At 40.1% G+C, this 24,014-nt stretch overlaps 1 protein-coding gene across 4 annotated transcripts in view; it reads right to left on the bottom strand.

Annotated features, from left to right (window-relative positions):
- The window catches only part of Sorcs1 (sortilin related VPS10 domain containing receptor 1), a 508,764-nt gene that overhangs the window by 320,398 nt on the left and 164,352 nt on the right, over positions 1-24,014 (bottom strand). For all 4 annotated transcript variants that reach the window (XM_028773166.1, XM_028773182.1, XM_028773180.1 and 1 more), the window contains exon 2: positions 1,333-1,400. In XM_028773166.1, coding sequence (XP_028628999.1) covers positions 1,333-1,400 — 68 coding nt within the window. The remainder of the gene's footprint in view (positions 1-1,332; positions 1,401-24,014) is intronic.

Consider the following 24,014-nt stretch of genomic DNA (forward strand, 5'->3'; position numbering starts at 1 on the left):
GATTCTGCCTCTGCCTCTCCAGCACTGTGACGGCAGGTACCATTTTTATTCCATTAACTTTGCCTCCACCCCCAAGAATGAAAAACACACTCTTAATACACCTCATCAGGAAGAAAGAAGAAAGCTTACACTGAGCTTTGGTAGTCTAGTACCATCTTCTGCTGTGGCGCTCTGTGTGTGTCCCACAGTGAGGGTAGACTTTTATGTCTGCTAAAGCCCTCTGCCTCTTTGAGACTAGGCTGCACGTCTCCTAATTGTCTAATGTACACTCTGCACTGTTTATGACAGATGCACTGTAGAGGAAAGGTGGCTTTCATTCTTAGGAATGCATGAACGCTAGAAGAAGCTATCAAGGAGATGCAAACTTACCGAGACATGAACATTGTGATCAAGGCTTACTGAAATTAAATAATGCACTAAGTGCCTCTGGCATTTAATCTGCTAAAGAACTTCATGATTATCAAGACATTGACCAATACATCCATGCTTTCAGCTGCTCTGCTGGGTTTAGCTCTGGCCCACCCCTTGACTGCATGTAGACAAAACTCTGTCTTCTTTCTGGGATTATCAGATGAGACCTGAGTAACCAATCCAAAGTAGTGCCTTTTTTTGGATTCGAGGGGTAGGGGTAGGTATTGCTACCTGATATAGGCTGGAAAGAAGGGAAAAACTTGGTTTAACAAGAAAAGACCACTTAATAAAAAAAATTTGGAAAATGGACTGTATTGTGTTTCTGAGGTTTTGTGTGTTTTTACTTCAGACTGATAACAACCCAAAAGCAGCTTTGTTCAGATAGTCATGAGATACGCTGCCCCTAAATGATTTGTATCCAATCATTTGACACAGTATGTTTTCCACGTGATCTGTATGTGTGTGAAGTACAACATGAAACCCTGCGATAAAGGCAGATACACATACAAATGTCAGTGTGCCCACCTGTGTGTCACTAGGGTACAGCAGCACCATGGACTGCTGGGAAAGCCTTGTACCTGAAGGGGAAACCTGCTCCTAGAGGCACAGGTGGGCAGTCTACAAAAAGAAGCCCAACTCCTTCTCTTCCCGAGTGTCCAGATCTGTGAGAACCATGGGGATCAAAATATATTAGCACCTAAGGAAGAGCAGAACACAACAGTCTCACTGACTAAGAGAAGGCAGTTCTCTGGCAGGCCAGTAAACAAAGCCCATCCCATCTCTGGAGGAAACAAGAAAAAGAAAGGAAGGCATGTTTCTAACTGGAACCTCCCCACCAGGAAAGAGACTCCCAGAGAGACAGCAAGAGCAGACACCAGGCTTAGGCAGCACAGTAATTAGTGGCCTAATTTATCTACGTACCTCCAAAGCGAGCTCTCAGTGATGCTCCCCAGGTTATAGTCATAGAGCTTTGTCAAAATGAGAATCACCTGAAGGCAGAAGAAGAAATCATGGTTAGTCTCAAACAATTACAATCTCTTAGAACTGAGATGGCCCAGGGGAGGGCTTAGGATTCCTTTAATGGGCGCTTAACGTAATTGAATGAATTGTTACTGCTTTGGTGCTGCCGACTGGGGAAGGGCTGACAGCCTGGTACTGATGATCATTTCTGGTCAGCTGTCCTGCCCACCATTCTCAGGAGGCCCCAGAGCCAGGGCTTCCTGTTTTCTCATGTATTTCTTGCACTGGTGGGCTTAATATTTTTCAGGAAGCTTACAAAATTGTAAAATAGGTATACTGCAAGTTAGCCACTGAGTAAATGTTCAAGAAAAGTTCCTGGTTCCCACAACTGAGCCACATGGTCCAACATCCTTGGTTCCTGAACCTCAGGGTGCCCTTTCTTTGTGCGTTTGATGAACCTTTTCTTTTGACTTCAGAGACAGATAGGAACTACAACACCACAGAAGGTCAAGGCAGCAGCATTGTAACTGGGCAGGTTTGGATGATCCCTAGGACTTCCAATGTTAGGTAAGGAGAGACTTCCAAATTAGGAACAGGTTCTAGGAAAGAATGTATCCCAAAGAAATTCCTTTTAGTTTCACAGCAAAAGCCCCTTTTATTTGCTACCCATTTCCAGCCTCACTTAGAGGAAATCAAACTATTTTCTGCATTTGTTCAGAGTGTGAAAAACAACCATCCAGGCTCTTCCCTCATACTACGCTAGAACACAAAGAACACAGACAAGCTTGGACACTATGACCCAAGTAGTACAAAACCTTCTCAAAAAGAAAAAGGGAGTTTTGGAAACCCCAACCTTGCTTTGCTATGCTGCTGACAGTCTTGGCCATCACAGCAGTTTTAGAAGACAACTTCTTGGTATCTGCCACCAGGAATAGGCTCCATCTGACTTCCTGGAGTACCCAAGCCTCAGGGCATCTTTGGACTTTGAACAGTGCAACTTGCTCCTAACCACTGATGGTCCTTCCTCCGCCTACATATTCTTAAAAGAAAGGGATGTTCTGAGTCTATTCATTATTCTGAAATCTGTATCCTAGTGCTAGAACTTTTGGTCCTACTATAATGTTTGCAACTCAGAAGAAAACCATTCAGACCAACACCCTGGATTTTCTCTGAAGGCCTTGGGATCCATTATAGCTACATTGAGCACAGAATGTTCTAACCTTGAATTCTGAGACAGTGGTTGCCCAAGCGTGCTAAATCCTTCCAAATTCCAGGATACTGGCACAGTGTCTCATTTAGAAGGCATAAGCATCAGTGATCGTGAACTCTTCACAGCTAAGTCAGCGAGGGCTCCTTTCTATGAAACGGAGATCCCTACAGACCTGTCCTCTAAAGCTGCTGTCTCCCAACCCACAGTATGAGCTGCCACCAACAATCTGTTCAAACTCCTGTCTTCATCAAAACCATGAGCAGGGGTGAGGTGTGAGGCACCCTATGGGTCCATCAGATGGCATCCCTGTGGTGGGGCATATGCTTCCCAGAGCCCCATGCCACTTAAGTCAATCTAAGTACTAAATTTCAATCACAGCCATGGCAGGAATGCTGATCAGCGGCAGCAGGGTGGCTGTTTGAGGACAGAGAATGATGTTGTGACTCCACCTCAGTGTGATTTTGCGAAATAGTCCTATAAATCCCCCACCAAGAAAATGGGGGTGTGGGCAGAAAGCATTCCTAGGTAGTTGTCCTTATGATACAATATAGAAGTGAACTAAACAATGATGCTCAGCTGGTCACAGGCCATGGCTCCCATTCATGTGATAAGGGACTTCAGAGGTGCCCAGGAGTGGGAACCCTTTAACTCAATGTGAAATGGTATGAACCTTGACCGCCCACATACACAGCGATTGTTTAAGCAATTCCCAGGGAACATGGGCAATAAGGGGAAAATCTGTTCCCTGCTTCCTCTGGCTGGGCTAGTAAAACTACAAAATGCCAGTGATCCAGTCCGGCAGTTTATCAATACCGCACAGGAGAGGCGTCCTCTGAAACATTTCATGGCATAGCTGTTCAAACCAATGTAATCTTTCTGTTTTTTAGAACCAGAGCAAAAAAAGGAAAGGTGAAGTGTTAGCTTTGGGTTATGTGTTCAATTGATTATCAGAGGTCTGTCTTCCTTACATTTTCCTTTTGGGTGTACACATTACTCACACCTCGCTTCTGGGCAGTTAGGTGATACAATGCTATGTACAAATGTTAAATTGTCTGTTGGTTTGTTATTGTTCTCTTCTGGTTAGTGTTGCTATTTAGCAAATCCTTATATATTAAAGGGGTCACAGCCCAAATCACTGCTCCAAAGTGAGAACTGGAAAAAAAGCAATCGTCTGCCAATCCTGGTACTGTCCTCTTACAGTTTTGTGTATTTGTACACGTTAAAGAAATCAACGTAACTATGAGTAAAATTCCCTTAAATAATAAGTAACTGATCATTTATATTCACCCTGTAAGCAATTTTCATATATGGATTTTATTAGTTCAAGTGTATGACATTAAATAAAAAATTCAGTAGAAGTAACAATGTTTTCAGTTGTGTGTGTGTGTGTGTGTGTGTGCATAATTGTGTGTGCTATGTGGATGTGTTCATGTAGATGTGCATATGCATGCAATAGGAGGTTTTATCTGCAAATATGCAATATTAGGTATCTTTTTGAAACAGGGTCTCTCACTAAACCAGGAGCTCTCTGATTCTGCTAGATTGGCTAGACAGTGATCTCCTGAGATGTGCTTATCTATCCTCCTTTGTGCTAGGGTTACAGATGTTACAGATGCAAGCCACTGTGCCCAGTCTGGGCATGAGTATTGGGAATCCAAACTCAGGTCCTCTTGCTCAGACAATCAAAAGATTACTGGTGAAACCATCTTCCAGCCCTTATCAGTATTATTTTGACAAACATTCACTCCCATAAAATAATGTCGATGAGCTTCCTATTAATTGTCATATCTTGATTTCGTTGTACAGTGCCCAAATACCCCTGATTAAGATAGAAAATCTTAATCGTGATGACAACTTTCTCATTCTCCACGCCAAATCTCAGGACATCCTTGAATAGCGACCATTTGAATAACTATGGGCTGATAACTTCTACTTAATATATGGGGTCCTCAACATGACATATCTGGAACTTTTCACAGTTATACACCAGAACCATCCTTTCTAGCCAGTCTCAGAACTGCTATCACATGAAATCTGGTTTTTTATTTTTTGTCTTCTTCCCATTCTTACCTTACAAGACCTTACTTTGTTCATATGTAAAGAAAATGTAGCACCCGCCCACTGAGCCATTGTGTGGTAGTCAGCCATCCTCAGTATTCTGTGTGGGAAAGAGTGATCACTTTAAAGACATGAGCAAAGGTTTTCTGCACATGCATCCCTTTGTCCAGAGCCTTCCGAACTCTTTACTGAATAATTCCATCAACTCCGAACACTTGCTCTTTTGCAAAGACATGAGAAATAGTCACTGAGAACCTTGTGACAGAAAAATGTCAGTTCTCTCCTCAAAGCCTCAAGCTTTGTAATCCAAAACAAAGCGTGTATAGATATAGAGACACTAGGATCTGCATGACTAAACAGGAAGGTCCACTGTAAATTAGCAAAAGTCACTGAAAGACAAAATATGTGGACAAGCGCTCTTTCTGAGTTTGAGTAAAATTAATTAATTTAGAAACAATGTTGGTTAATACACAGGCAGTCTCCATTAGGTAAATTATTAGCCCTATAGCAACTTTGAAAATGACAGTATATTTTTTCATTGTTGAACATAATTTAGAAACAAACCCTGGAGCATTTAAGAAACCCTTAGATCACCTTCTTGGGAAGGCAATTCTGCCTAGCATATATTTGCAAATTTGTCATAAGTGCTATAATGCAGATGATGAGAATTCATTGTTCCTTTCCTAAATAGCAGCAATAGAATTTCCTCCTTTTTTTATGATTAAGGAATGAAATACAGTTTTCCCTCATTATTTACTAAATTAAATAATTCAACCTTATTAGAAGGAAAATAGAAATCTATGAGTATGTTGGGACATGTATTGGGACTTTTAGCTTGGCCACTAACCTTTAATATACCTCAAATTTCCCTTAATCTTGGGAAGTCTTAGAAAATGGGGGCATACTACCATCTCTCATTTCCTGCACCTTGGGCATGAAATAGTCAACTCTAAATGGAACACTTTCTTTTTCTTTAACCACATCCTCTCCTCTAATTGCTGCAGGGTCATTGTGGATAATTGGATAGAAACAGTGTAACCCCCAGGGGTGGTTCTTAACTAGATTGTTACAGTATCTTTTGGACACAGCAGGGTAGTTGCACTTAAGAGCTCACAGCAGTTGTGGTAGTAAGCACAAGACCTGAGCAAGGCTAAGCTAGACCAAAATCTTAATATGGAGAGAGGAGGTGGGCATGAAGTTTTACTCCTGGCAAAGGAGCTATTGGCAACAGTGGGCTTCTGGGAGAGGGACAGTTTGCTCTGAGATAGCCCATGATAATTCAGTTACAGGCTAGTGGAAGGCTCTACAGCCATGAATAGCTCGGCAGTATATATTGGCCCTGATTGTGGGAACTGAGGGAAAGAAGACAAAGTTGGAAGGGTAGAAAAAAAAAGGGTGGGTCATGGAAGAGTTGGGAAAACAATAGCCAATATGACTTAAATATATTAAATTCTGAAAAAACTAATAAAACATTTATTAAAAATATAAAAATTAACACTCCAAAGAAGAAAATGGGGATATACCTACTTATTTTTCAATGTTCATAATGTATAGTCTTTTTTTTTTTCTTTCTATGGAAATAAATCCCAAGGGATATGAACTGTGCCTCAGGCTCCGAAAGAGTGAGCAGTCTGTGCTCTGAGATCCTAAAGTCTCTTTCTCATACTCAGTAGCTCGATATCTGAATAATGCAGATGATGGCAGGATCGTTCTCTATGAAGCAACACAATTCAGGCTTGGACAGACAGGTGATTCTGTAATTGAGGCTGGTACCTGAGGAGAACTCACAATGTTCCACCAACCTAATGCTCATAATGTCTGTCTCCTGAGGTGGGCTATTATGTGCCTCTGGTGAGCAGGGATTGGCCTAACTGACAGTAACAGCAGGCTGGGATAAGACTGAAGTCAGTTACTTCCCTCCATCTCTCATCAGTCTCCAGTGGTCCTAGAGGTTTCTTCATCCTGTAGCTAAAAAGACCATCTATCTGCTTATATCAACAGCTTGCTAGAGAACATTTGGGTTGCTACAAGAATGAAGCCAATACTGGGACAAAGAATTATAAAGAGTCTCAAGAGATCTGGAGTTTGAATGCTTAGATAAAAAATAGGTGTTCTCAATTGGGTTACTTTCTTTGTACTCCAAATTTAGTAAAAAGAAGAAGCAAAATAAGCTTGTTGCCTTTCCTTGAAATATGCATGTTCCAGATTGTGTCTTTGGTTCAGCAAGTATTTATCCAACTTTTCTACTTAGACATTTTCATTCTTTGAGGGAGTTGTGAATCCTTAAAGAATCTGACCTGATAAAAATCTATGGGCGTAAAACAATGAATAGAAATTTAATGATACCATTGATCTTCCCTGAATCCTACAGAGGTAAAAAACTCAAGAATGAGAACTTATGCAATTCTAGGAAAATAAGGGCTTTGTTCAGAAAAAGGAACAGTCTTAAAATTTGTGCAGATTAAACTCAGTCAACACTTGGTAAGGCTTGCTAAAAGCCAGGAACAAAAAAAAAAGTACTTTGAAGAAGCAGGAGGGGAATGAGAGCTGGTGCCAGTTTCCAGAGACAGAGAGAGAGAGAGAGAGAGAGAGAGAGAGAGAGAGAGAGAGAGAGGTCAAAGCAAAGCAGGGGAGAAACACACCTCTACCTTTCAGAAATTGAGCAAGAGAGGTGTCATCAGTAATGAGCCTGCAGAAGAGGAGACAATCTGAGTGAGCGCATGTAAGGTAGACAGAGGTGAATGGAAGGAGAGGCTGTATTTTAAGGAAAAGGAGCCTAAGAATGGCAGTGTAAAGTTGTACAAGTCCAGAGAGCTCAGGTTTACCTCAAAGGATGAGTGGGAGTATTCAGAATACAGAACAAAGACTTAGGCTTTGGCTCCTCCAGGAGATCCTTGAGTGTTAGCTTCGACATGTTCTTTACTCAAAACGGAAAGGGTATTGAATCAGTGCACCAGCTTTGGAGTTCTGAACTAGCTACAATAGTCAAGAGATAGCCACTAGCTCAAAAGCCAGATCCCACAATCCACCCAACAGAGATTTTGTTTTCTCTTACAGGAGAAGTTGCTTCAGTTCCAGAAGTGACTTAGCATGACAGTGCCATCTGATCCTAAGTGGTGTCCATCTGTCCTCTCCCACAAGGCCAATACTAGGTCCCCTTTACTTGCAGACAGCCGTGTTTCTTCACTCTTGAATGTCTCTACATCCAGCAGATTAAAACAGGTTCTTTAGTATTCCACAACATGTTTTTCTTTTGTTGTGGTATTGGTTTTTAGTTACCGAGTTTACTAGATTTGCAGTACTCTAATAAAAATGTCCCAAAGTGATTACTGTAATGCAGACAAATTTGTTTTGCCCTGAGGTTCAGAGGTTGCATTCCGTGGTTAGTTGGCTTGCTCTTGTGAGGGCAGTGGCAAGGTATGGCTACCGTGGCAGGGAATGCAGGCTATTTACATCCTAATAGCCCTGAAGTAAAAACAGAGGAGGCACCAAAGTCCCAGTGCACCCTTCAAAGACATGACCCTTGATCTACCATCCTTCTGGCTAAGCCTTATCTCATAAAGACTAATACTTTCTGAAACATAGAGTACTTATAATAGAAAGGTATAACATTTAAATTTTTTTTGACTTCAAGCCAATGGCAGGTTAGGGTCTTTTGTTTTATATTATTATTGGTATGTGTCTCTGTGTGTTTAGGATCAAAGCTGGGACTTTGCACATGTCATATTACTTAGCTACAACCCCAGTGCATTGGATCATTCGGAACACAATTTTACCTTTAAACTTTTGGAACCCGAATTACATCCCCTCATGAGCTTATCTTGTTTGAGAACAGATCAAGAACTCCCAATGGTGAATGAACACACAGCCTTTGCAGATGGATTCCAACAGATTATTTTATGCTATCATTATCTTGGAAGATGTAAGTGAATGTGTCATTGCATATCTTTTGACTCATCAAAAGGAACAGGGATCAATAATGGCTAAACAGCATTAAGGTGCAGCAAAGTGAACATGAATATTGTGATACTCAAACTCACACACACACACACACACACACACACACACACACACACACAAACAAGAAGGATTCAACTAAAAGTAGTCCAGCATGTACAAACACAATTAGAGAATTAAAAAACAGTAAAAAGAGTGAATTGAATTTAGGGTGTCAGGCTATACAAAAGCATTTAACTTTTTTTTTTTTTGGCTCTGGAAGTCACTTAATCCCCAAATGACCTTCATGTTTTGTGGCAGCCCCACACAATTTACTGTAATGTTTATCTATGTAATATCCTCCACATGACTCTGAAATTAAGTGAGTCAGACAACTACTGCATCTCCTCTAGGGAAATAAAATGACAAGACAACCCACAGTGCTGCTCTGGCGACAGGGCTGTGTAGATAGCTAATTGAACACAAGACACAGGGCGAGATGCAGTACGAGAGGGCCCTAAGGGGGAGTGCAGAAACCTCTCTAGTAAATTTTCTGTGTTCCTTCTATGAATCCATTCTCCTGCTGACTAGAGGTTATCTACAGCTATGACTTAAGGCAACAGCCCCATCCCCAGCAGCTAAGGATTATCCAGATGCTGGCATAAGAGAAAAATCAGCCTTTGGTTAGAGCACGCCCCCTACCTCCATCCCAGTCTGTTGACCAGCAAGAGAACATTTGTAATGATAGATATTTGGAACCTACTCCTAAAAATCCAAGATATTTATATTTAGCAGACAAACCCAAGCTTATCATATCTGTTTGATGTAAGTTGCTGTAAAAAAGAAATCTCTCAAAACAGAAGATTTATGATGTTCTCCACACTGAGGGATAACTCTAAAGCATTCATCCCCTCCAAAATCTATTGATGTCATAGTACCAAGTAGGGTTGGTTTGATGGGACCTGAGCACTGTGTGTTTTATTTTTTCTTTCTCCTCCTCATCTACTACTACTGAGTAATAAGATATTAAAGTCACAACACTATGCTCATATCAAGAAAATAATGTTAACTCTTTTATTTTCTTCTTTCTTCTCTTCATGACTCATTTTGTCCTAAACAATGCATCCTCTCCCTTGAGCCCAGAGAAAGGCGATGCTAAAACAGATGATACTTGCCTTAGAAAAGTGTCAAATATTTCGACAGGAAAGAAGAAAAAATGTACGAAAAGGAAATAATTACACTTAATAGGAAGAAAAAGAATTTTTAAACAAGGTTTCACTACACATGGATAACAAAATGTAAAAGATATTCAATAAGCCAAGATATACAAAGCCAAATCTCAAAGACATAAAGATATCTCAGTCTGAAGAACAAAGACAAAATGAGGTGAGTTAATGCTGTGAGGGGACTGTGATTCCTGGAAGTATGTGGACTATCCTACCCTAAACTATAAACTGCACATCTCATCCTCTTTTCTCTGTTCCCTTACTGCTTAGAGGTGAAGGAACATAATATCCTCCATGAAGTCAGTTCCTATTCTTGGGGGCATGGCAGAGGTAATGCTCAATATATGATATGTATTTATATGAAACTTGAAGAAACAAATGAACTTTGAAAGATTCAGGTCACTTTGTTCATAGGTGCGAACCAAAGAGAATCCAGATCACTCTATCTACAAGACAGTAAGAGCATATCCCTTGAATGTTCTTTCCCTCTGAGAAGTCAATAAAGAAAAGAGAGAGGGAGAGGGAGAGGGAGAGGGAGAGGGAGAGGGAGAGGGAGAGAAAGATGGAGGAAGAGAGAAAGGGAGAGGAAGAGAGGGAGAGGGAGAAGGAGGAAGGGAGAAAGTGAGAGGGAGAGGGAGAGGGAGGAAGGGAGAAAGGGAGAGGAAGAGAGGGAGAAGGAGGAAGGGAGAAAGTGAGAGGGAGAGGGAGGAAGGGAGGAAGGGAGAGGAAGAGAGGGAGAAGGAGGAAGGGAGAAAGTGAGAGGGAGAGGGAGGAAGGGAGAAAGGGAGAGGAAGAGAGGGAGAGGGAGAAGGAGGAAAGGAGAAAGGGAGAGGGAGAGGGAGAGGGAGAGGGAGAGGGAGAGGGACAGGGACAGGGACAGGGACAGGGACAGGGAAAGGCCAATTGTTCGAGTCAGACAGGTATCAGTGGGACTTGATAGGAGAGAGAAGAGATGCAAGCAATGGTTATATCCTCCAAAATTTCTGATGCAATGGTCTGAGAAAGACAGCTTTGTAGGTTCTTACATCATTCTCTGTCAGAATCATGTATCCTCTCTAAATGTTAAGCTTCTTCTTGTGTAACTTATACACAACGTGAATGCACCATTAGGCAGCAAACTGCATGCTAATGATGAAGAGGTCCTTCCCTCCCCACCCCCCATTCCTGTGCTTCCTTTTACTTAGATTTAACGTCATGGAACCCAGCAAGTCTTTCCTTTTCTGCTTCCCCATCTTGGTTTTACACTGCTATCCTTGGTTCTGGTAGAAGGATCAACTCCAGCCTACAATATATTATTTTTCAAGAACATTACAAGAAGTAAAGATGTGCATATTGTGATGAGCCAAGTGTCAGAATATGTATGGTACAAGAACATTAGAATTAAAATGAAAATAATACATATGTATCTTATAAAGTTAATGCTCTATTTTCTTCCATTTTCTGCAGAACACAAAAAGAGAAGTATTGTTCCTATCCCTGGAACAGGACTAGCAAGTGTGGTGTCCACCAGTGTCCAGAGAGCCTTCAAGAGTGTTGGAAATTGCTGCTGTGGGCATAAGGCTTGTTTGTATAATAATGTACATATTTTTTCATTCCTCCTTCAAGGAATGTTCTCCCCGTTAGTATTAATGACTCCATGATAATCAGAGACTGCATGAGTCCAGGAAGTGAAGGCATGGCTAATGTCTCAGCAAAATGGTAAATGCTGGGACCTTCAGGACAGCCCTTAAGGCTGTGGAAAAGAACTCTAAAGACATGGGTTCCAAATTATATAATTTTTCAACTATGCAAACTATAAGGATGTACTATGAATAATATGAGGGGCTTCAGGGATCTGCTGTGCTGTGGCCAACTTGCCAGTAAGACACTAAGGAAGGAGATAGAGAGATTTAGGGAGTGGTGATGGTAGAAGATCACACCCACCTACATTGTTTTTGTCTGTTTGTTTGTTTATGCTTACAGAGGTAGGTGGATTCCTGAGACCAAGGTCAGCCTGGGAGAGAGCTGATTTAGATCCAGGAATGGTCAGAATGGTAATTTGGGGGCGGGGTCCTGATAAGTCCACCCTCCTATCTTACTGTCAGTGCTTGTGCTTGCTGTCTCTTCCTACAAATCAAGGGGCTGGGTAAAGGGATGCTGATTCAAGGAACAAACAAAAGGGAACCTGGGGTAAGGACTGAATTAATATGTAAGATAAAAAACTGAGTTTTTATCCAGAGAGTTTTTAGAATAGCAAGAGAAAGCTGTCTTGAAAGAGCAGAACATAGAGAGCAGTCTGAACAGCTATTGCAAGCAGAACAGAGAGAGGAGAGATGGGGAGGGGGGGCAATCTGGAAAGTTTTTTGTAGCAGAACATAGGCTGCCAAGTTGGTCCCACGATTTAACTTGGAGTAGTTTGTGTCACAGCTCCTGGACATCCCTCTCAGAAACCCTGTCCAAACTGAGGCTGGTCCTTGACAAATCACAACCTTCCCTTTCATAAGGGAAAAACTGAAGGTAAGGAAGGTAGAGAAACATTTCACACACTTACAAACAATACTTAATAAGCAATAGCAACTGGCATGCTAATTAGATGTTTTTGCCTCTCCTGAATACATATGGTATTGTGGGACAGGATTTGTTTAAAAGAAAATATACAGCTTAAAATAGCTGGCATGAAGCTGAAATTTAAGTAAAATCACTTTATCAATGAGTGTTTGCCTGCAATATATGTATGTGTACTTTGTCTATGTCTTCCCATGGAAGCCAAAAAGGGCATAGGATCCCCCGGAACTGGAGTTACAGAAGCTTATGAGCCAATATGTGGGTACTAGGAATGGACCTGTGGCCTCTACATGAATAGTAATGGCTCCTAATTGAGGAGTTATCTCTACAGCTCCTTAAATAACATGAAATGAAGTGTATTAAAAAAAAAACTCATGGAAGTGAAGCAATTCCTTTTTTAAAAAAATAATTTACTTTTTGCTCAAATAGTAATTCATTCACACAGGGGTTATAAACACAGAAAGGCAGGATGTGGGGAAGGGAATGACACTGGAGTGTGGGTGTTCAGGGGGAATACAGATATCTTTCAGAACTGGGTATCGGCTGGGTGAAGGTTCAGGGGACAAGTCACTATGACTCTGCCTATGACTCGCTTGTCCTCATCTAAGTTGGTATTGTCTGCCAAGGCTACCTATTTACAAGGTCTATGACTACTCAGGCTTGTAGATTTCCACAAAAGCTGCCTGTTTACATTAGCTTATAGCCATCTGTTTTAATTTTTTCCACTGAGACCCAAGACTTGGTGTTAGTATACATGTATGACAGGCCTATTGCAGATTTTAGGCCTATGGCTGATTTTAGGCCTAAGTGAAGCAATTCTTACATGTTCTTCATCTTTTAGTCACATAATGTGATTAAATATATAGGATTCTAATTGTAAACTTTTATAATGGTATGGCTTATGGTATATATAAAATTAGCATGTCTTTATTCTTTTAAAACACGAGACGATTTTTTAAGAGACTGGAAAGACCACGTAAGTAAGACATTTGGCAAATAACATAGGTCAAATTTACAGACCCAGCTACTGAATGAGGGAAAAATCTAAAAGTAAAGGACAATCTTCATGTGCTATAGTCACCATTTTGGTACACAAATCAGGGGCTTTGAGATATGAGATGGGGCCAGATGTGATTTAGGGTATTATGAGAAACATATAGGCCTACAATAGCACAGTGCAGCATTGGGCATAGACATAGATGGGGGCGGTACATGAGTGTTTCAGAACTCTTAAGAGAATGATACAAAATTAAGAATAAAATGAATCCCCCAAATTAATTTTTACTTCAATAGCATTTAAACCATAAATGACCATTAGGTGTTTAATAATTCACATTATTCTCGTCTGAAAGCCTTCAGGGGGATTAGCAGAAGTGGATAAATAGAAATGCTTTCCGATGGCAGCCAGCTTCCCCTTCCCACCTGGAATAATCTACAGCTCTCAAACCCCAGCATTCACCAAATCCTTTGCCCATGGAGACTCTGAATCTTAAACTTCATTAGCTCCACTGTAAATTCACCTTCAGACAGGATTTCCCATTAGATGCTCATTAAGCCTTTTGCAGTCCTACGCTATGAATCAGGCAACATGGACGCGAGCCCAGACTCTGCTGTAAACACGGTGGCACTGACGAAGTCAATATGCCTTTTCAGGCTTGCATTTTTCTCCATGGTTACATTGGGCTTGCTGGGACCTCTTCCTCCTGCAAAAAACAGTCCGTGCTAAATGCTCCAACTTGCTCTAGTCTTCAGAGCTGTTAGTATTCATCCTGCTAAGCACTCTGAGGCTTCCTTAACGCTATAATCCCCCTCTCCCTTAACTCTATAATCCACTTCTCCCCTCCAAGTATAACCAATCCTTAAGTTCCGTGAGAATCTAACTTCACACACTTCTTGGAAATATCAGTTTTCATGATGTTCTGAGGACAGTGCCCTCAGCTCTCTTGGCTGTTCCTTGTCACCCTTTATACCACTGACACCAGTTTAAGAAATGGAACATTGCCACATTTCTCTACCTCTTCAAATGACTGGGGCTTCATACTAATGCTAACTTTCAAATTGATAAAACAGCTGAGCCAGACACAACGGAGATTCTACGCTCCTGTTTAACTCAGCATCCTACCAAAATCCCTTTTACCGCCTCTATCACAGAAGAACTGAAAACATCTTCCTCCTGCCCTTGAGTGTCAGTGTTTGTCAATGATCTGACAGGCCGAAGGCTTTTCTATCAGTGCTGAGGTTCTCCAGGCATTAACAACATGTTCCAATTACTTAGCTGTTGCTGCAGCCAGTCTCCAGAGCTGAGTGGAATTACGGAACATCCGGTAACCGCAAGACAAGAGCATTGCAGTCTCATCAAATTCCGATTTCAGGAATGGTAATCCAAATGCCTAGAATTTCCCCTCGAAAGCTTAGGCTGATTAAAAGATTAAATGCCACGAACAATTCAATGCTGTGTATCTCTTTTGTGAGGGACAAGTGGTTGTAAAACATGTCTATGATCCCATCCAAAGGTTTATTGATTTCTCTGTCCTTTAATTCAAGAGTGTTAGCTTTCATGCACAAATCTGCAGGATTCCTGAAGGTTGGCCAGGACACTGCAGAGAACTGCATTCATTCAGTGAGTTTCTTCTATGTAGGAAAGGACAGCCCCAGATGAATAGGATGAATACAAACACATTAGGATAAAGATTTGGAATTAAATCTCAATCCAGAGTCTTTTATCTATTTTCTTAGAAATCCTCAAAAATCTCCTGCTCTGTGTAATGGGCAGAAAGGCAAAGTGGAGCATGGAGCCCAGGTGGGGCTGACCAGCTGATGAGAGAATGAGTTTGTAATGGAACAAGCCTTGGTACCGTGGTTAAGACTCAGTTAATTCATTTACCCTTCATTGTTTCTTATTAAATACTTGTTAATGACACTGTACGACCCTTTCTTTACTACCTGAACTGTATTATGAATTTTTTAAACAGGTGTGTCTCTTAGACCTTCTGTATACAACCTATATACTTTCTCAACTATCCAAGAATTTCTTTCTTCCACCCACAGACACTCCCTCTTTCCTTCATCGAGATAAGCTAGCTGGCACATAGATAGGAGAAGTGTGATTTGATCTTCCAGGATTACACTCCTACTTCAAATGTATTATCAGGCACAAGTTGTTGTCCTTTTAAGGGAGGAAAGGGACTAGCTTGAAAGTTTTAATGCACACTCTTTCTTTTCCAGCAACAAAATACTAGACTCTCTCTATATCTTTTGTTCTTTGCTTTTCTACTCAATGTAACCCCTGGCCCTTTAATGTCTACCTTAAGTCTTAGAAGGCACTGACCACACTGTACTCTTTGTTCTGCTACGTGCTATCAGGAATGCAAATACATACCTGCTCTCCTAATACAATCTAGCCCGGTAGAGCCCCAGGGCACAGTTATGACAGAGATGATTTACAGACTATGAGCATACTTTAGCAGCAAGGAAATAAGAGAGGAACAGACCCAGGTAAGCATGGGCAGAGCTCTTGCAAACTTGCTCAGCTTTCTCAGCTGAAATTCCTGCTCTTTTTGCAACCTAGGAACATGACAGACAACATATCCACACACATCTACTCGATGTATGAGCTAGGAAGCTGATCGAATGGGTTTCACATACAGATAGCATTAGAGATGGATAGATACACATGGGCTTGAGGCTCAGGTGGTACATATTTAAACATAGATTTTCTTGAATTCTGATCCAGAGGCAAGGTATGGGCAATGGCCTCTGTTATGACCTCTGAGACCTCGATGGAGGCTTATGTATGCATCGCATTCTCTGTGACCTCTATAGATGTGACAGGTAATATTCCACCCCCTGCAGTGCCATCAACAAGCACAGACCACAGAAGAGTCCTACTTAGAAATAAACAACACTCATCTATTTCCTCTTCTGCTAACATGAGATTTCATGCATTGAGTATCACTCTGAGGTCTCTGGCTCACACAGAGAAGACGATGCTTTCCGGAAGGAGGATGAAGGCCAGGAAGGAATAAAGGGTACCTCAATGCTGTCCTAAAAATTAGCCGCAGAAGCAGAGAAGTGTGTCACCATCGCTTTTCACACTCTATAAACCTTCAGTTCTAAATACACATCAGCAAAATTTAGAAACCCAACATTTTGTCTGCTCCAGGAAATGCAAATCTTCCAGGAAAAGAACTCTCTTGGCTCCTGGACCTGTGACAGGGACTTCTCCATAGTGACAGAAACCAGTTAGGACAAGCAGCAGGGTTCCTCATGTTGAAAAGGAGCATTAGGGGGTCCTTGTCCCCAGTCTGAGGGCTTCAGTAAGTGGGCACAAAGTGGCTGGGGGCAGAGGAAGCAGGCAGATCTGCTAGAACACTCTACCTCTGCAGGAGGCTGTAGAAATCTATTTTCTTGAAAATGGAAGTTCTTTGCATTCCCTCCTCTCCTTTCCACCCTCCTCCCCCTTTAAACTGTCCAAGATTAATGTGGCAAAAATAAAATGCCCTACAGGCTGCTTATTTTGACGCTTGCTACAGCACATAAGAGTGAAGAATTAGCATGGAATGAATAATTTATTTATCTCTTTACTGTTGTTTTAAACAAATCACTTCCATGAAGGGAATGTGTATTCAGGCAATAAATCACTGTTTAGTACTCTGTCACATGGAAAAGATACCATTTGGCAGAGTTATTGAATGGCAGTGCCTGGCAGGGAAGCAGGGCCAATAAAAAGAGAAAGGTTAAGTAAGTTCTTCTAGGACAGATTTTGCTTGTATGTGGAGGAGGAACATAGGCAAGAGTGTGAGACCTTTTTCTTTACTAAAAGTGAACACCTACTGTGACATCACATTTGGTATTTTAGTAGGAACAGTGCCACGCCAGTGCATAAAAAAGTGATGTAAGGATTTGCGTCATGGGGATATGAAAAGGTTTCCCTGGGATGATGTCATTGCACCCTTTGTTACTCAGTCAATAGCCTAGAGGGAACAAAGAAGATCCCCATAGAAGCATGCATGAGAGACTATAGCTGTGAAGCTGTCATGGTCTTTTCCTGGGAAGACATGAATAGATGTCTATTCACTGCATTGAAGGCTCCAGTGGTAGGGCAAAGAAATCATTTCACCCCCTTTAGTTTACTAAAAGAATGAGTTTATTACCATTATGTATTGGAGTATGTTTGAAGACGGACATACAGAAGCACATATTACTGGTATGCAGATATATCACTAAAAAAAGCCCACCCAAAGCTGACAAGTCACAAAGCTGCATCCCTCAAACTCCTTGTACAACTTGCTCGCACGAAGATCTACTGGTGGGCGAGTCCCTCTTCCTAGCAACCATTGCTTGTAATGTTACCCTGTGAAATGGCCTTTTGACTCTTGCTTTAGGAGATTCCCTGTTAAATAATAGTTCAGTCTGGAGGAAATAACTACATGATAGAACTATATGAGTTCTGGACACAGGTTGACTATGTTGATACTGGACATGTCAGTAAGGGTGGACATGAAATGAAATGAGAATATCAGGAGACACAGAAAGGGCGATTAACAGATTTCTAGACCTACTCCAATGGACCCCAGACACTGTAATCTGAATAAGCCCCAGAGTCCAGAACCCAAAGAAGACAGTCTCCAAAAGAATACTGTTGATGCTACTGCTCAACTCCCTTGCTAACAACTGAATCCATCTATATCAGAACAATAGTGAGGAAAACTGAATCAGGTCAAAGAGGGAGGGAATCACCTTGCCTCTCTTATAATAATGTTAGGGAAATCACTATGAAAAATTCCCAAGGTGAAATACTGTACTAAGTCTCACCAAAGAAGGAAATATAACAGTTTTCATAGGGACAAAGGTCTGTAGAGCACTAATTCTGAAACACCACTTCATATGATAGGGATGTCTGAAGGCTGCTGTCACTCTTGATGGTAAATGATTCTTACAGGCTGGTGATTCCTAGACTTACAGAAGACCAAGGCTTGGTTCTGAACATTTGGACGATGAGCTAAATATCCTAACCTATTGACAACATCAGAAAGCTTAAGAACCATCCTAGTTCCTTTTGGTCCAAATAATATAAACAAAAAGATCATCCTCGAGGAGGTGAAAGAACCCAAATTTTCCGATGCCACCTTTAGTGACCTGAGTAGGAATAAAGCTACTACTTTGGACTATTTTGAATTTGTGAAACTCTTGCTTGAAGCTGAAAACAGAACTCCTAATTACTTCAACGAAGAGGACAGGGGACTATGAAATGCCATCAGTTTGGTACATCACATCACTTTAAAGTTACTTGTAGTTGTTTTTAAAACTCTTGTGGCATCAGTATTTTCTCAGGCTCAAAGAAAAAAAACCCTGAAAACTCTGTTGGCTACAAGCCAATGAGAAATGTTTTACCCTCAGGAAGAAATTAATCAAAGAACAGCTATCTACTAAATGCTTACTATGTTCAAGGGAGAGCCAATAATCTCTAGGAGAGAAAAACAGATGCATCAGTGTCCTTTCTGACCCTTTGGAATTTACAATGTAGGTACAATCTAATTGTCACTGTCCTATTCTGAAGCACTCAATCTAGGATTACCTCTCCACTCAGTGCAGCATTCAGGGTTCTGGGGTTGTTGTTGCTGTTGCTGTTGTTCCTGCTGTTGGTATCAAGAACTAGTGTGGTAGATGGGGCAGATCATCTGTGAACCCAGTGACATCACACATAGGCAACAGGGATCCACCAAAACTTGTTGCCATGGTAACCGCCATACATTCCCGGAATCCACTTGGCTTACCTCCCACCTTTACCTGCAAGCGGCTCTGCCACAATCCAAATAAAAGGCAGATCCCTTTGACACCTCTTTCTCTGTTCCCCTTTTGTCATCATGGCCACCTTTGCCCCCTTCCCTCACAATAAACCCCATGTGGAACTGTATTGGCCTGGTGTGGTCTGTCTGGATGCAAGCCCCAATTCAAACAGAACAATCTCTGATGCTGTTGTTGTTGCTGTTTTTTCTGTTTTTGTTGTTGCTGCTCCTGCTGCTGTTGTTGTTGCTGCTGTTGTTGTTGTTGTTTCTGCTGCTGCTGTTGTTGTTGTTTCTGCTGCTGCTGTTGTTGTTGTTGCTGCTGCTGCTGTTTCTGTTGCTGTTGTTGCTGCTGCTGCTGCTGCTGTTTCTGTTGCTGTTGTTGTTGCTGCTGTTGTTGTTCTTGCTGCTGCTGCTGTTGTTGCTATTGTTGCTGTTGTTATTGTTGTTGCTACTATTGTTGTTTTCCCTTTTCTTCTTCTTTATAAAAAGATTACTTTTATAGTATTAGCTGTTTAGATTTCTTAGAACCCTGAGCTACAGCAATTCTAACTTCTTCCCAATCTTTGAACCACCATGACATTTTGAACCAAATAGTAGTAGTACTCTCAAATTTTAATACTTAGCTCAAGTGTCAGATAATCTTTGAAGCCTACATAACTTTCCTGGATTGGTTTCCATTTTTATCTAAACTTCCTTAGTTATATGTTTTTGTTATGTCTTGGGCATATTACTTTCGTTATATATTGCCTCTGAATTTCCTTTAATTGTAACTTTTTCTTTTGCTAATTTAAAAATGAAATAAAAATTTTTTTTCCAGTTAGCTCAAAATCTAATAGAAAGAACTTGCCAGGATATTGTCAATAAATAATTACATAAAACTCAGACATTCATGTTTTCAAGTATGATTGAATATGAGAAAAATAGATTATTAACACATTCAATTCTACCATCAACCTTGGAATCTGATAATTTGTTCTTTAATAATAAGCTTAGTCAGAATTGTAAATGCCCAGTGAATATCTTAGCTCATATGGTGACGGGTTACAAATTATATTTATAATGGTGCTGTATTATCAAATGTCATAGTTGGTGTTGGTATGGTACAGTTGGGATTTGTCATTGAATCCAGCCTAAAAGAATGTACTGACATTAAAAGAAAAAAATTGAATAGGAAGTTTGAGGACTGTGGAAGTTCTCTAATGTTTTTATGTAGATATGTATAGTAAATAAGAAAACGTGATTAGTGAGTTTTAAATTAAGGGTTGATAAATATAACAACTGGAAACATGAAGCTTAAGTTGATGGTTCTAAAAGTAATCAACTAGCAAATATTATCAAACTTTTTCCTTAGTAGTTCAGAGAGCAAACATTTTAGGTTTATAGGCTACTAAATGTTTATGATAACTGTTTTAATTCTTCAGTTCTACTGCAAAAGCCACATCTAGATGAGTGGTTCTTAATATGTTTCACAGGGTCACCTAAGTCCACTGGAATACACAGATATTTACACCACAGCGCATAGCAGTAGCAAAATTATAGTTATAAAATAGCCACAAAAATTTTATAGTTGCGATTACCACAACATGAGGAACTGAAGGCCACAGCATTAAGAAGGTTGAGAACCACTGATCTAGACATTAAGCACACACTTATAGTTTAATAAAACTTCATTTTCAACAAGAATATTGGCTGTATTCAGGAAATGCTGTAGTTTGCCAACTCTTGGCATATTAAGTTTCTGATAATAAAAGCAAGCAAACAAGAAAAGATATTCAGGATTCTGTTTGTAGTGAAATGTTTGTCCTTTTTGTATATAATGATAGAAGTATAAATAGAAAGAAAAATACCAAAATATAACAGAAAAGAGGCAAACATGGAAAGAGAAGAGTAAAATATGACGGAAAAGATGTCCAGTTGGATAGCATCAGGAAAACTGAGAAAGAGTATATGCTAACATTTTAAGGTCTGAGCCAAGAATTCAGGAAGCAGATGCTATCAGCAGAAAACCACAACAAAGCAGAAATGTTTTGTTCCTCCTACACACTCTTGGCTCTTGACATGTTTTCAAAACAAAGTGGATCAATTGCCATCAATTAAAAATACTGGAACAAAATCCTGTTCCTCATAATAAACTATATTGAAATTTTAACATTATAGAGCTTTTTATACCCCATCAAGTCACACAGTCAACTGAAGGACTAAAGTTAGCTACCTTTCGCTCCGAGACTCTTATCTCCACTTATTCCAGCGAGCTTACTGATATCACTTGCATGTTTCTGTTTGCAGCTGCATTTGTGAACCCTGCTTTCATCCACCTAGCTTTGAAGTCAGCCTTTCCCAACCTTGTGTCCTAACTGAGCTTTTCTCTGACATAAGCTCTATGACTGTTAACAACCTCAGGCTGATGTTATAGAATATTTTCTGCTCTTATTTAAAAGTGATATTATGAAGATAAACTGAGAGAGTTTAAATAAATTTATGCCACACGGTATTGCCTCCGACATCAGATGATGCAGTAATTATTATGATGGGAGCCCAAGACATTAAATGAATCGCCCAAACCCACCCTACCTATTCACAGAAAATAAATGCTGTTCTCAAGACTTTGTAGATTCTTATTTTTCCCAACATTTATCCTCCTAGTTTGACCCCCTAACACTAGATAGAGAAGAAACAAGGACAGAGGGGAAAGAGGAATTAGAAAGATCACTAAATTTAATTTCATTCCTTCTGTTTCTTTTTTGACCATGGCTGCTAACAAACAGCATGCAACCTCTCCAATGGACCAACAATGACCCAGCATGCCTTTCTGTACCCTAGCATTTTTGTACCCTCTGAAAAATCCCCAGAATTCCAAACATTACATAGTCACAGAAATTCTCTGTAACTGGCAAAACCACATTTTGCTAGAGCATAAGGAAAATCTGGTCATCTTCCTGTGGACAGGCAGGCAAAGAAACATCATATCCCCATACCTGGGATAAAAACAAAACCAAATTCTCCCAATATTTCTGTGTTTTTTAAAAAAAGGAACCAAAATTCCAGAATTCTCAAAAATTTCAGTACACTCCAGGGTTATTTTCACCATTCTGGGTATGTTTCATTACAAATATAATGGTAGCATTTAAGAAACCCAATAAAAATATGCCCTAAACCAGGAGAAGCACATGGAAAGAACAAGTCAGAAATAATGATTAGTTAATTGATTGGGCCATTTCCATGAGTGTTGCCTAAATTCAGAATACTAGAATAAATACGTGAAGATTTTATATCTGCTGTCTTTGTTGTCAAAGTAATATAAAAAAATAGTAAAGATGATGTTACCATTGGTTACAGAGTGCAAGACTGGAGTTCTGAGACCTTTGGCTGTAGCTTACTGGAAAATAATGATGACAGAAAGAGAAGCAAAAATAAGCAGGACATTTGTGTCCTATTTATGAATTCCCAATCCCTGACTCTTGAAAAAGTGGAGAAAAAATGCCAAGTCAACCAGCCTCAGGTAATTAGTTCTTTGTACTTAGTGATTTAAAATCAATGATGAGCAAACTTCTAATATTTGTACCCTAGCTGAGGAGATTTCTGCCATTCACATATCACTTCTGCCTGGATATGGCATTGCCGAGCTCTATCCATATAGTACCTAGTCCTCTAGTTAAATGTGTTCTCTCCTGCAACTTACAAGGAAACACACTGTTGACAGCTGTTTGTAATAGACTAAAGCTTCAGAAGACCCACAGTAATCCAAAGGTCATATACTCTAAGCTGTTTATAGATTGCAATTTGTAAGGTTACGGTGTCACATACTGCCAATAATCAATGTGGAAAATTACAACTGTTAATAGGTCATCAATTCTTCATTCTTCTTAACACTCAGTCCCCTAAGAGTTTTAATTTATTTCTCTTAAGCTTAACTCATTGAACTACAAGCTAAAGGTTTCATTTATTTATGAAAGGGGCGGAGTTTCATGGTGATAAAAAAAATTAATTCCTTAACAAGTGTCAAAGGATCAATCACCAGGCTCAGAGGAGTCCAGCAGTCTAGGAAACACATATATTTTCAGTATTTAAAAGCATAAAATCTACATTTACTCTCAAATATAAATAAAGAGGGAGGATACTGAGAAGCACTGAGTAATAGAAGTAAGAGTTTTTATCTACATATAAACATGTACTTGTGACTACTATGTACGGTCTAGAGTCATCACAAATATGTTTTTCAGAAAAGTAATTAACAGTTGAATACAATTTTAGCTACCGAGTTTGTTGCACTTAGGATTTTAGAGGAAGTTATTGACTTATTTGAGCACTTAATGACAGTAATGAATGCTATCTGTATCACAATTAGTGAATAAGTCTAAATAAAATCCAGGATGGCATTCCAATGCTAATATACCTAATTCTAGGTAAGAAAATTGCATCACATGCAGATGACTTTACTAAATCAAGTAATCCATTTTTAAAACAGACACAGGAGAGAAAAGATTGACAAAATCACTTCCTTTGTGTACTTAGGAGACTTTGAAAGACTAGTTCATGTTTTCCTGTTGGAGAATTTTTTCCCATTCCCAACACTGGACTGAAGCATATAAAAATGCCAGTGCTCAGGGACATGACACAATCTCCAGGAGAACTGTGACCCCTCATCACTGTATCAGGAAGTTTATAACACACAGTGTGTTTTATTTTTTATTTAGTTCTTTCTGTCTCTTTTTCTGCATAAATTAGTTGTCTCCCCAACTATGGAATTCTAAACTAGTTGATGTTTAAACGTCTCATGCTGTCTTAATGAGTAAATGTGCTAAACTCCAACCAGGCAATGTGAAATCTATCCCAAGTCTCATTGAACCATGCTGGTCTCCATCATTTCCATAGAGGTTCAAA

The sequence above is a fragment of the Grammomys surdaster genome, unplaced genomic scaffold (genome assembly GCF_004785775.1).
Source record: "Grammomys surdaster isolate TR1022 unplaced genomic scaffold, NIH_TR_1.0 66, whole genome shotgun sequence".
NCBI classification, from domain to species: Eukaryota; Metazoa; Chordata; class Mammalia; order Rodentia; family Muridae; genus Grammomys; species Grammomys surdaster.